This window comes from Neolamprologus brichardi, chromosome 10 (genome assembly GCF_056152115.1).
Source record: "Neolamprologus brichardi isolate AB-2024 chromosome 10, ASM5615211v1, whole genome shotgun sequence".
Lineage (NCBI taxonomy): Eukaryota > Metazoa > Chordata > Actinopteri > Cichliformes > Cichlidae > Neolamprologus > Neolamprologus brichardi.
The window spans coordinates 5086408-5099899 of NC_142113.1; the positions used below are offsets into that span (position 1 = coordinate 5086408).

Consider the following 13492-nt stretch of genomic DNA (forward strand, 5'->3'; position numbering starts at 1 on the left):
AACACAAGGGAACTATAGTTGAAGCATGAATAAGCAAGAGAGCTCTAGGTGATTGTGGAGCAGGAGGGAAGGTTTTAAGGTGCTTTAAGAGTGGGAAAAGGCGGGGAGTAAGTACGGTGCTCAGAAAGGTTTAAGATGAAATCCTTGCAAAGCTAAACCTGGCAAAAAATACATACAAACACCTTACTTTTATTTTCATCTAAAGAACAGGTCGAAAGTATGCATCTCATTCGCTGCCCTACCTTGGTGCTCTTGGCTATTAGCGGCTGGTCCCTGCTGCACGCCGTCCTCTCCCTTTACCTCTCGGCTGTCCACACTGTCAAAGGCCGCCAGTTTGGAATTCAGCTCCATTTGAAAAGCTTCACTTAGCGATGGCTCAGCTACTTTCAGCGATACACTGCCCATCAGTGTAGGAGAGTCCTTGCATATCGAAGGAGACGATAAAGACTGTGGAAAGACAGCCTGTCCAGCTGTAATCTTCCCACGTGTTTCTGTGGACAAAGTGTCTGAAGTGACAAAAGGTGTCAAACTGGCGGCCTTTCCACATTTAATAGGTGACACGGCCTGTGTGGGTTTATCAGTGTACGAGTAAGACGCAGTCAGCTTCTTGCTCTCTGCCTTTTCCCCTGTAGCCACGCTGGTATCTGTGGATAGCGGGGAAGTCAAGCTGCTGATGAAGGAGGCAGAGATGAGATCAGAGCCGTTGGTCTTGCCACAGATGTTGCCCTGGTTCCTCTTTAAAGTGGAGCCCTCAGCCCTGACCGGTGAGTCATCCAGGGGGAAGGCATAGGAGGTGTCAGGGAGACTGCACTGGAATGACATGGGGTCGAAGTCCAGGGAGGCCATCCCGATGTCTGGAGGGCTGAGGTCCACGTCTTCACCTGCTGAGCGCGGAGGCGAGATAAGAGCAGGCACACAGATGGGTCCGTCGTCTCCGTCGCTGTCTTCTGTGCCATCCAGGTTATCATACGAGTTGCAGTGCTGCCGGCTGTCCAGCAGCTCGCCGTTAAAAGAGGCTGACAGAGCATCGCTGCTGGAGCGCGGTCGCCGAGGACGGTACACCTTGGACTCGCCTGGCGGAAGAACAGAACACAAACGATAAAGATAACGACTGATTAAGCTTTCTAATCCAAGTTTAAGTGAAGTGGAGATCATAAATAATTACCTTCAACATTATGCAGGGAGCTCAGTGACTCTTCACTTTTGGCTGACCGTAATGTTGCAGTGTCTCCTCTTCCTCCTGAAACACAACCATCAACATCCACTGCTGTCACTTTGGTGTAGTTTGTTAAGCTCTTGTTGCTGCACAACGCTGATTAGCTCCAGACAGTTTTTACTGCAGATGCGGCGTGAGCACTCACCAGCGAGAGCCATAGCCTTTAGCTCATTAGGCTCACTGGGATTGCGGTGCAACTTCCGCTTGGACATAGAGGAAGACTTGCCCAGGTTAAAGAAAGAACGCCAACTACCTACAGGAGACTTCTTCGACTTGTTAGGCGGTCTCTTCCTATAATAGAAAATGATGATGGACAAGAAAGGCAGCTGGTGTCAATAACTTTCGAAAGCAGAAGCAGAAGGAGCACCATGCAAGGTTTTTCCGTTATAATAGACATTAACAAAACAGGAAAACAGCTGACCTCTCTGTGGGAAACTCAATGACGGTGTGGAACTTGCCCTGCAGAGCAGCTGGACCTTCACCCACTTCAATGTACTTGCTGTCTTCAGTGACTGGAGAGTTGATCTGAGCCTGCGTCCTGGCCTGGGCCTCCTCTAGACTTAGAAGTTTTGTTGAGGGTGATGAAACCAGCAGGGACTTTGGCCGTGACAAAGAGTTGTGACCTGACGATGTAGCAGAAAAACGATCAGTGGCAAATTATTTGAATTTAGCTTAATGTCTGTGAAGGTTCTCAGTCATCCAGGTCATCGTAGTCAAAAGCGCTTGCAAAGAAAAGTGTCTGGACTTCTTTAAGTTGCTAACGTCTTCAAGCAACTTAAAGAAGTCCAGACGCTTTTCTTTGCAAGCTCCTTTGAATTTAGCTTGATGTGTGCACGCTGGCGGGATGTCTATGTACCTGCTCCCTCTCTTATTAGTGAGCTGAGTTTAGTGCTGAAAAGCACATCCACATGGTTCAAAATGAACTCCACCACTACAGACTGGATTCGAACTTCCATGAAGGCTGCTGTGCCGCTGAAGCAGGCGGATTCAATCTGTTTTGACCTGAGACAACAAGAAAAAACGGGAAAACAGAAGTGAAATTTTCTTTAACTCGGTTAAAGAAAATTGGACTTTGAGTAAAACCATTCTGAGATGAATTTCCAACATGTGATGGCTGCTTAAACCCTTCAATTCAGGCAGAATGACTCGTTTTAAAAACCAGACAGAGTGTACTTTGTGTGGCAAACATTAGAAATGAGCCAAGTCTAAGAACCCAGAGTGTGTGGCACCAAAAAGAACAGCAACTTTTATTTCTTATACTTAAAAAGATCATTATCGGTGACCTGAAGTGCCCAGCCAGTTGAGCAAATGTACAGATGAAGAGTTACAATGTATTCAACACAATGAAAGAAAGCAGGATGAGCTCTCACCTCAGCAGGTTGGGCGCCCACACGATGGCAAGGTTCTTACTGTGCATGTTGGTTATGTAGCTAAATGCTGCCAGGCGGGAAAGGTGCCTCATGAGGAACTCCAAGGTCCTAAGAATCACATATTCAGATTCAACTCGCTCCATCAGTGATGTGCACGCTAACAAACATGATACAACTATGTCTTCACAGCACCAGCGTTTGGCTCGGGTCCTTTAGACCTACCATAGAACCAAGTCCGCCAGAGCTTATATTATATTTTTACATGCTGTGGAGCCATTTTTGGGAGCATTTCAAGTTGCTATACATCAATACAACCATTACAGCCTAGATTTTAATCATATGTCTGCATTAAGTGCATAGTAATTACATAAATTGCAAAAAAGTGCAATAAACTACAAAAAAATAGAAAATCGTTTTTGTTTTTTTAACATATATTTCTAGTTAGAGAAATTTAAGAGGCTTATCCCTCAAAACTGTAAATACAAAAAAGTTGCACAAAATAGTTTCCCACCACAGGAAATTTATTTTGAGTGTCTTCATAGTTTTATTTTTGAAATACACCAATTTTTATACACTGCAGGAAAAACGAAAATAAATATTATAATGCAAATTTGCAAAAAAAGCAGCACATGCATCAAAATAAACTATTTCCAGCAGTGCAATGTGAGTCCTAAGCATCCCAGAAACGACACAGAAAGTCATAAAGTCAAACATAACTTTTAAAAACACCAGTATAGGCTCATGAGGCCCTGGTGGTAAAAAACTACATTTCCGCGAAAATGACATCACTTCCGGTTTCAGGCAGGTAATGGCTGACATGCAAAAGTTCGCGCTGACGTCTATTCCAACGTAGGAAGTGTTATGAACAGCTGATCGGATCGGCAAAGCGTGTTTCTGGAATATTATGTTTTTGTTGCTGCAAGTGCTTTTTATGCAGTTTTTGCAAAGCTATATGTGGAAGGAAACTGTGACCGAGGACAAGCTGATGGCATAAGATGTAAGTACAACTCCTCCGGTTTCATATGCAAAAAAAAATTATTGTGCTAGCTTACGTGGTTGCAGAGCTACCGGGATTTAAAAATAGTTATGCAAAACAGAGCGTGCCCGCTCCAACTGGCTTTAAAGGGTTAATCCCGATTGGAATGCCAGTTGCAAATTTCACACAGTCTGGGAAATTCAATTGATCCTAACACAGACAAAGATTCCACTCAATGCAACAGCATTACAGAAAGCTCTGATTCTAACACCATCAGACAGACAACTGAATGCGCAGCCAGTCTGTAACCCTGCAGCTCCTTAGCCTGCCAATGGGGGGCGATGTGCCTCTACACTAACCTGTAGTGCGGTGGCGGAAGCTGCTGGATGACGTCATGGATTTTGATGAGTCGTTCTTCGTCTGTCGCTGCTGATACAGCCTCCTTCGAGTGAAAGCAAAACAAGAGATTAGGAGACAGGGAGAGACGGACAGTAATGGGATTTGGCGCTATGTCCACATGAAGCTTATTCCATTGATATCCCAAGTTCATGCTGATATATAGGGCGCAGACAGAACATCGGTCTGTAACCGCGAAGCCCCCCTCCTCAGTCTAGCTGCCATAGCAACCAGAAAGTATTTACTTCATCCTGAGGGATGCCTCTGGTGTGCTTGGAGAAAGTTTTTATCCCAAGTCACACACAGTGGTTTGCTGCATTTTTAATGACAGGGTGTGTCGAATGCGGTGCTATTATTTTAGGGGTGTCTATGGCCCATGACTGCAGGAGGAATTTCAAGAATTCCTATAAGATAAACCTGTTTTATTTCTTTCCTATCGAGATTAAATTTGAAAAGTCAGCAGTCAGTCACACCCAATCTGCAACGGTTAGCAGCCCTGTAGCCCACATTAGTGTTTTACTTACAGAGAACTTCTCGTAGAGCTGGTAGGTGAGCAGTGGATTAGGCAGCTCTCTGAAGTAGAGTTTACAGAGCGAGCCAACACAGTGGATGTCCTGGATGTAAACATCTTTGGTCAAGTCAGGGATCTGCTCAGAGTCAAACTCATGCCTGATGGGAGAGAAAAGGACAAAGCAACAAACTGCAGTCAACAAACTAACATGTGAGTGCTGAGACAGGCCATGAAACGGTTCTGCTTTTCAGTAGTGTTTGCAAAGATCTTTTCCCAAAAATGCATCAATCTTTTCTCCATATATGATATAATGTCAGTGTCACATGGGCTCAGGATTGGCAGAGCAGGTCATCTACTAATCTGAGCGTTGGTGGTTCGATCCCCCGTTTTTCCAATCTGCATGCAAGATGCTGAACCCTGAGCTGCTCCTGATGCATTCATTAAAGTGTGATCGTTAGACTTCCGGTGTCATGGTGACGAGAGTAGCAGCATAAACAGGAGCTCCTGCATCGATAGCTAAATTAATCTGCAATTCAAGAATATAATCCATTAAAAGCGACTTTCCCCTCAAGAATAATGAGCGGAGATAAAAATAAGAAGGGACGAGCCCCAGGCTGAAGCTTAGAAACGCGACTTGAGAGTAAGACAAATGAAACACGCTCCGAGCAAGAGGGCGAGAAGACGGCGGCGGAGGCCACAACATCAGTGCTAGGCCCCCTCAGACAGGTGGTGAGTGAAGTAGTGGCGGAGGGCATGCAAGACCTTAAGGCAGAGATGAAGAAGGAGCTATCGCTCGTGAGAACAAGTTTGAAAGAGGACATGAAAGCCCAAATGAGCGAGTTAACACACGAGATAAATCAACAGGTTACCGCCGCCACAAGCAGGATCGAGGAGGTGGGGAAACGTCTGGAAGAAATGGAAAGAAACATGGTGGGGAAGGAGAAATGGGACATTGGAGTGAGTGTTCAGCTGCTGGATAACCAGAGGCAGCTCCAAGAGAAGGTTACGGATTTGGAGGGGCGCTCACGCCGTAATAACATACGGATATATGGCATCCCCGAGAACATAGAAGGCACCTCCATGCTAAGGTATGTGGAAAGCATGATGATATCGGAGTTGGGGGACGGCGTGGACTTGGGCAGCGAGAAGAACCTAGGGATAGAGAGAGCTCACCGGGTGCTGGGAGTGCAGCCGCCGCCGGGGGCGCCCCCTCGATCAACGGTGGTGCTCTTCTCAACTCTTTAAGAGCTACCATAGAACCAAGTCCGCCAGAGCTTATATTATATGTTTACATGCTGTGGAGCCATTTTTGGGAGCATTTCAAGTTGCTATACATCAATACAACCATTACAGCCCAGATTTTAATAATATGTCTGCATTAAGTCCATAGTAATTACAGAAATTGCAAAAAAGTGCAATAAATTACAAAAAAATTGAAAATTGTTTTTGTTTTTTTAACATATATTTCTAGTTAGAGAAATTTAAGAGGCTTATCCCTCAAAACTGTAAATACAAAAAAGTTGCACAAAATAGTTTCCCACCACAGGAAATTTATTTTGAGTGTCTTCATAGTTTTATTTTTGAAATACACCAATTTTTATATACTGCAGGAAAAACGAAAATAAATATTATAATGCAAATTTGCAAAAAAGCAGCACATGCATCAAAATAAACTATTTCCAGCAGTGCAATATGAGTCCTAAGCATCCCAGAAACGACACAGAAAGTCATAAAGTCAAAGATAACTTTTAAAAACACCAGTATAGGCTCATGAGGCCCGGACGGTAAAAAACTACATTTCCGCGAAAATGACGTCACTTCCGGTTTTGGGCAGGTCATGGCGGACATGCGATAGTTCGCGCTGACGTCTATTCCAATGTAGGAAGTGTTATGAACAGCTGATCGGATCGGCAAAGCGTGTTTCTGGAATATTATGTTTTTGTTGCTGCAAGTGCTTTTTATGCAGTTTTTGCAAAACTATATGTGGAAGGAAACTGTGACCGAGGACAAGCTGATGGCATAAGATGTAAGTACAACTCCTCCGGTTTCATATGCAAAAAAAATTATTGCGCTAGCTCACGTGGTTGCAGAGCTACCGGGATTTAAAAATAGTTACGCAAAACAGAGCGTGCCCGCTCCGACTGGCTTTAAAGGGTTAAAGTTCAATATTAAAGTGTGATCATTAGAAAGCATCAACGTGTGTGTGAATGGGTGAGAGAGACATGTTGTATAAAGTACTTTGAGTGCTGAGTCCCAAGCATTGGATGTCGGTCCGTGTGTGCCTCCTTACCGCAATTTCTGGATATTTGAAGCAATCCCGGACAGGCGGTAAATGCCGTCCACCACGCCGTGCTTCTCAATGAATTCCGTGCAGCTCTTGAGGACCTGGGGCACTGTCAAACAAAAACAACGACGATTCATCATTTTCAATCTTTGCTGAGCAGCAGCACAGAAGGAGATGCCAGGATATTGAGGGTGGACCAACTTTTTTTTGTGTTTTCTGATGGAAAAACACTCTCGGAGCTAGAGTGGACACATATGCACACTGAATCATGCATTTCTTTACTGGTACTGTTAGGTTGCCTTAAACCATTTTCTGTTTTGATGCAGGCAGTCTGTAAGGAAACTCAGCGTGTGAGGCAACCAATCACCGAGCCAGTGATTGTGTGGTAGACGGCTAAAATCACGAAAAAGCTTAGTGTCTCTTCATTCTCCTTCAGGAGCTATGCATAATACAGACATGTTATTTGTCTATGTGAGCGTGTCTATGGAAGATAAGGACAGTGTGTATATGTACGAGGAGGCCTCCCCACAGCTCACACATCATTTTAGATTGACAGAGTGGGACACTTGCTGAAGCAGCTGTTCAAATTCCACATGTAGCCAGAGAGAAAATAAGGCCATTCATTCAATGTGAACAAACAAGCGGATATTCTACCGCACAGGAGAGGACCGAGTGGGAAGAACTTGTTACAAGTATCTCTTTTCACAAAGATGCACAGCGTGTGTTTAAATGTGGAAATCACTAGACTGTTTCCTCATCTTTTAAAAGCACTTTAAACTGTTAACCTGGCCTGTGTTCAACAAGAAGTGAAAACCCTTTATCCCTTACTCACAGATGTATCACATGAGCTGGGTTTCGAAAGATGGCATACAAAGTACAAGAAGGGCTACAATGAATCTTTATGTTGTGCCGGGAGCAAGCGCTGTTTCCTACAGACGTCTGTACAATCATACTGTATTTTAGAACCAGAGGAGTCACAACACGATGACAGATTTAAGGCACTTCCAAGGCAAGATAAGTAGAATTCATGTGCCTTTTACAGATGACGACAAAATTATTAGCCCCCCTATGAAAATGTTATTTTTTTTATTGTTTTAAGTATTTCCCAAGTGCTGTTAACAGTAGCAAGGAATTTTTAATACAGCTTTTCCAAACATTCCAGTTTTATTTTGGAACCTTCATAATATTTTTTCTTCATAAAAACTAAACAGTTGCAGAATCAAAATGTATCCAGGCTGTTCTTTAAGGTGTCGGTTCTGCAGAAGCAGTTGTTCTGGGCAGTGTTGCCAACTTAGCGACTTTGTCGCTATATTTAGCGAGTTTTCAGAGCCCCTTAGCGACTTTTTTTCTAAAAAGCGACTAGCGACAAATCTGGCGACTTTTTCTGGTGTTATTGGAGACTATGACGTCTTTTTGACGTGAAAGTGCGTATCGCTTTTACTCTCAACAAGCAGCGGTGCTGCCGTGGGCACCTCACCCGTGCCAAAGAGCTCACAGGCGGAGGATAGTCCTCCCCCAGCTGCTATCAGGGCAGATGTTCACACCTGTGCGTCCAAACTGCAAATGAATCGCGCATGAGCGAAGCCGCTGCTCCAGCACTGACTGTAAGCAGTCAGTTCTTCTTTTACTGTTATGCTGTTTTGTGGATCAGGTTTAAAACTACTTATAAACACACACAAAGTAACTCCACCAGAGTGCCTATTTCGGGTCACTTTTACCGGTCCAAGCCCGGATAAAGGAGCAGGGTTGGAATTGTGACATTACAAAAAACATTAATTGCTAAAATAAATTTAATTTGTAGTTCTAAATAAACTCTAAATGCATTTAGGACGTTTTTTACTCACTTTATGTCTCTTCCACGATGTTATTTCTCTCTCCAACAACGTAGGTTACAATTATATTAGCATGACCAATTATGCAAATTAGGCGATGACGTCATTTAGCGACTTTTAGGACAGCCAATAGCGATTTTCCTTACTGAGGAGTTGGCAACACTGGTTCTGGGGTCTTCCTCACAAGTAAACACCTTAACTGTCTGACCGAGCACCATGTGACTTACAAGGTAGGGCAGGATTTCCAGAGGTCAGTCCAGCTCCTTCACCCACAAATGTGTGACAGAGCAGCCACTGATAGGCGACTATACTATTACGTGGTTTGAACTGTGATCGCTGTAAACAAACGTGCTGGCCAAATGAGAATCCTGCACGTCCACACATGCAATGTCATCCATTAACCTGAACAAATGAACTTTTAAGCTGGTGTCAACATGAACTAAAATTAAGTTACTGATCAGTGCTCAACAACAGAGCAGTATTATTAAGCTGGTCAGAGCTGATGTTAGGGTGTAATCAGGCCACCATTATGACCATTATAGCCAGATACCAGGCTGCAGATGGACTTTGAATACAGCAAACATCTTCAGTGCAACCAGATGAGCTACAAGCTCATATTTGCAAACACAACTTTAAGATAACAGGTGAAGTGAATAATAATCTGGTTATGCTGCAGTGTTCTTCTGGGAAACCTCGGGACCTGGCATTCACGTGGATGTCACAGCATCCACTCCTAAAAGCCAAGGACGCACACCATGGCTACAGCGGGACAAAGTGTCTCCAGCAGGACAGAGTGTCGGCCAACGGGCACAAAAAGGGCTCTGGACCAACTTCAACAACGGCAGCTAAGGCGACCCAGCCTCTAAACTCACCAAGCAAACTGGAAAAGTAAGATAGATGACAAGAATGCTTACCAGTGCAGTATCCTAATGTAGAAAATGAAAGGTTTTACGTAGGCTGTCAGAGTAAGCTACATAACCGCTCAACATGTAACCACTCTGTGCACAATTTCCATTAAAATTCCAATATTTGAAGAGCAAAAAAGCTTTTATCAGCCACAGTTATGCGATTTCACTACTGATATCATTAATGGTTTCAAACGCTGCAGTTTTGTAATGCTCTGTCACTCACCATCATGTCCTGAGTTGAGGAGGTGTTCTCCCAGGTCACAGCCAAACACCCTCTCCCGGAGGATGCCTCTCTGCTTCAGCTTCTGCTTGGTGGGCCTGGACTTCATGAAGGAGCGCAAGAAGGTGATCAGCTTCCCGTGCTTTTTAGACACTGAGGAATCAGGGAGGGAGGAAAGGAAGGACACATTTTAGATCCCTCACACAGCAATAAGTGAAGGCTCAGATTTCCCACAAGATGCATCCATGCACTACAGCTAAACCCCCGAGATCGCTTCAGGTTGTCCCATTGTGAATTTCAGCTTCATTGTAATGGAAACTCCTCTTTTATGCATCTGTAATTTCCTTAAGCAACGTCTTCATTCTAAAATACCGCCTTCCTGGCAATTACAAAGGAGTCCCTCACATCCATGAGCATCCATTCAAGAGAAGATACCCCCCCCATATCAATCAGATAGTCTGTCTGAGAAAATCCATAAGCTCCTTAAATTACACACCAGTTGTTTTCGCTACTTTGAAGAGACGTGGAAACGCTATCCAGTGAATAAGATAAGCTGCCTGTTTGGGAGGACAGCATTCTTGACTGCTAGGATGAGTCGTTTTACACTCTGTGGTCACTTTACTTGACACAGTTGTGTAGACTTGCTTCATGAAAGCTTCAAATGTCCTTTAAACGTGCATTTAGTTCACAACAACGTGGAAAAAACAAAATGCACAAAAACTCCAGCATGTTTCCATTCACCGCTCACATAAGCATAATGGTATACTGGTGCAAAGAGCAGAGTGGGTATTCAATAAACTTCACCTTCCTCTTATGTTAGCTTCCTGCTACCATCTCTTATGTTAATGAGCCGGCCAAAAAAAAAAAATCCCTTAAAACAGGGTTCATCATCCAGTTTGACTGTCACCTATTGGTTACCTCGTTAAGCTACCTTATCCATAAAAAGTATGTTTTTATTATTTTTCCTATGGCCCCCGGGGCTTTTGTTACAGTTTACTAGAGGTGGGAATCACCATACATCCCACGATACGATATTATCACAATACTTAACGCACGATACGATATTATTGCAATTTTTAAAAAATATTTTGCGATATTCAGATTCTGTACATAAAGGTAAACTTTATCAATATTCATTTTCTCTAATATCAAAGTCTCACACTCAGTCTTTCTCTCATTTCAGTTTTATTGTTGACAAACTGAACGGTTTGTATTACAGTCTAGTCCAACTTAACTGAACGCAACCATCTGGTACAATTATAGCTATTCTGAACTATGCAGTTTATGAAAACTATGCAGCCCCTTCAGCAACTGAAGAATTTGAAAGTAAATTAAAACAAAATATAATTTTACATTAAATAAAAAAGTTTTAAACTTAATTAAAATAAAACATGTCTTAAATTAAAATAAGTAAACTGTCATGTTTATTGCTGCCATAAAAAAAGTTAAACACATTTGGACAGTGAAGGAATGTCAGGATTCTTGCTCAGAAAAAGGATCAACATGCTCTGAAGTCAGAGCACAAAAACCTTTTTTTGTAACAAAATATCGATTTCTGCTGTCCCTGTATCGATACATTATTAGCAAACAAAATATCACCATACTACACAGTATCGATTTCCCCCCCCCACCCCTACAGTTTACCCTCTCATGTTCAATGTTTTAAAAAAGGTTGTTATAATATCTTACAATTACTGAGGAGTATTAGAAAACATCTCTAAAATAAATTTGTTTTATTTATTTTTTATGTAAATATTAACTATAGTAACATCTGTGGTGTTATGGGTCTGTTTAGACTTATACATATTTACTCTAAGAAAATTATTTTTTCAAACGTTGTGTTGTGAACAATATTGAAACAACAGTGATGGTGTCTGTAAACCAACCTGAAGAACGCGGAGCCCTGTAACCTCCTCGTCAGATGTATCTTTGTCCTCTGATCGATAGCCAAGCAATATGGATGAAGACAATGTAGGCTATTTTGTATCCTCTGCCTCATCTTCAGCATAGATACGAAAAAGCTTACTAAATCTTCTCATGTTTGTATGCCACAAACTGGAGATGTGTGGTCTGCAAGTCACCAACTAAACTGAGTTAGTCTGTACATGCTTTACATGTCTGTACATTTCCGTCTGGAAATCTGTCCGTCTGGACTTTTCCAGGGAAGCAGTAGGGATAAAGGGCGCCGTTTGTTCAGGGAAGGAGAGAAGCCCCTAACTTCTCTCTAACAGTGTTAGTGAGCTCAGAGTGTGTTTATGATTTCAGTTTTAGCACTAATAGTTTTATGGTCTTATGTTATAACGGGGTCGGAACCAACCCCAACGACACAAAGGTCATAATACCTGCCAGAGCTTTTTATTTAATATAACATTTAAAAGGCACTCTTATCATTTAAAACCTAAAACTGGGTCTGTGTCGACCCTAACAAAGAGGATGGGTAACGCAGAAACAGCGTTGTGATTTCCTTACTGGGAACGTTTTTCATTTTCACATTATATCGTCTAGCCACGGATGACTTTAAAACTCTTAAAGCATTATCAGCTGCCCTTCTGTGTACCTCCACCACACTGGAAAGCTTCAGAGTTAAGCCTGAGTCATCACAGAGAATGAAACCATGTCTAATCTTTTGTGTGTCTGCCCTCACAGACGTCAGCGGTCTGCTCTCAGCTCGTATCACCACTTCAGTCAAGACATTCTTTACTTGGATATTGTTTTGTTTTTTAAGTTGCCTCTTTTTGATCATTATACCTTCCAACCCTTCACACTAACTACTTGTTTGACTTTTCTGTCACCCTGAAAGTTGTTTTTTTCTCTTTAACTTGGAGAACTGTTCATCCAAGCTACTGAAATCTGACACAGACTGTGTTGATCGTCTTGCTCGAGAATAACAAGCAGTAAGAACCAGTGAAAGTATGAGGAAATCATCTAATACCTATAATATCTACTGATCACCGACTTCTTGAAGGGAAAGCAACATCTGGAACTTATATATATCTTCCAACTGACTCTTGCCTGAGTGGAAAAACTGATGTGTCGCATCAGTTTTTAAAAAAACTTGTGTTCCAGGACACATTCCTTCAACTCGTTCTAAATGCATATCACAGCCCTTACACTTCTCATGCGTTTCACTGATTTATATTTATTTTACCTTCGTATCAGATTCCTGTTATCTCCACACTGGAAGAAATGTACGAGTTGCAAATTCCATTAAATAGATGCCGAATCTTTTAAAAAACGAGGCTTGCTGCCTGTTGCCAGACTGCGTTCTGCTACCGCTGCAGTCCAACTAAAAGTAGGCCACTGCTTACCGAACTCAATCGCCAGAAACGAAACAGCCCGAGTGAAAGAGAGTTTGGAAGATGATGTTAAGACAGTAACAATATGTGAGCAGCCGTTTGATTAACAGACTTTAGGACGCCTTGATAGAGATTAACTCAAAGATGTCCTGTTGTATACGTCATTTAAAAATAAGCAGCCATTGAGCGTAGGGATGGGTATCGTTTAGGTTTTATCCGATACCAGTGCCAAACCGGTACTTTTGAAACGGTGCCGGTGCTTAAAGAATGGAGAACACAAAATTGATCCAAAAACCTCTCATGTTCAGCTGTTTTTTTGTAAAAAGATAACAATGTTAGCCTTTTCTGCAGCTATGGGGCATATATGGTATCACTCTTGGCTGGAAGCAGTGCTTAATCAATGGAAAAAACACAAACTTTGTCCAAAATCCTCTCGTTTAACTTTTTTCCACTTTTTCTTTGGTCATTTTAGCCTTTTTGGCC

The 13492-nt window shown here is 42.5% G+C and overlaps 1 protein-coding gene across 8 annotated transcripts in view; it reads right to left on the bottom strand.

Annotated features, from left to right (window-relative positions):
* Nucleotides 1-13492, bottom strand: part of arhgap32b (Rho GTPase activating protein 32b) — a 142683-nt gene that overhangs the window by 5774 nt on the left and 123417 nt on the right. For all 8 annotated transcript variants that reach the window (XM_087847097.1, XM_087847099.1, XM_087847098.1 and 5 more), the window contains 10 exons: nt 9717-9866; nt 6760-6862; nt 4483-4627; nt 3922-4004; nt 2587-2694; nt 2073-2218; nt 1638-1839; nt 1362-1507; nt 1166-1240; nt 243-1073 (listed from right to left, as the gene is read on the bottom strand). In XM_087847097.1, coding sequence (XP_087703223.1) covers nt 243-1073; nt 1166-1240; nt 1362-1507; nt 1638-1839; nt 2073-2218; nt 2587-2694; nt 3922-4004; nt 4483-4627; nt 6760-6862; nt 9717-9866 — 1989 coding nt within the window. The remainder of the gene's footprint in view (nt 1-242; nt 1074-1165; nt 1241-1361; nt 1508-1637; nt 1840-2072; nt 2219-2586; nt 2695-3921; nt 4005-4482; nt 4628-6759; nt 6863-9716; nt 9867-13492) is intronic.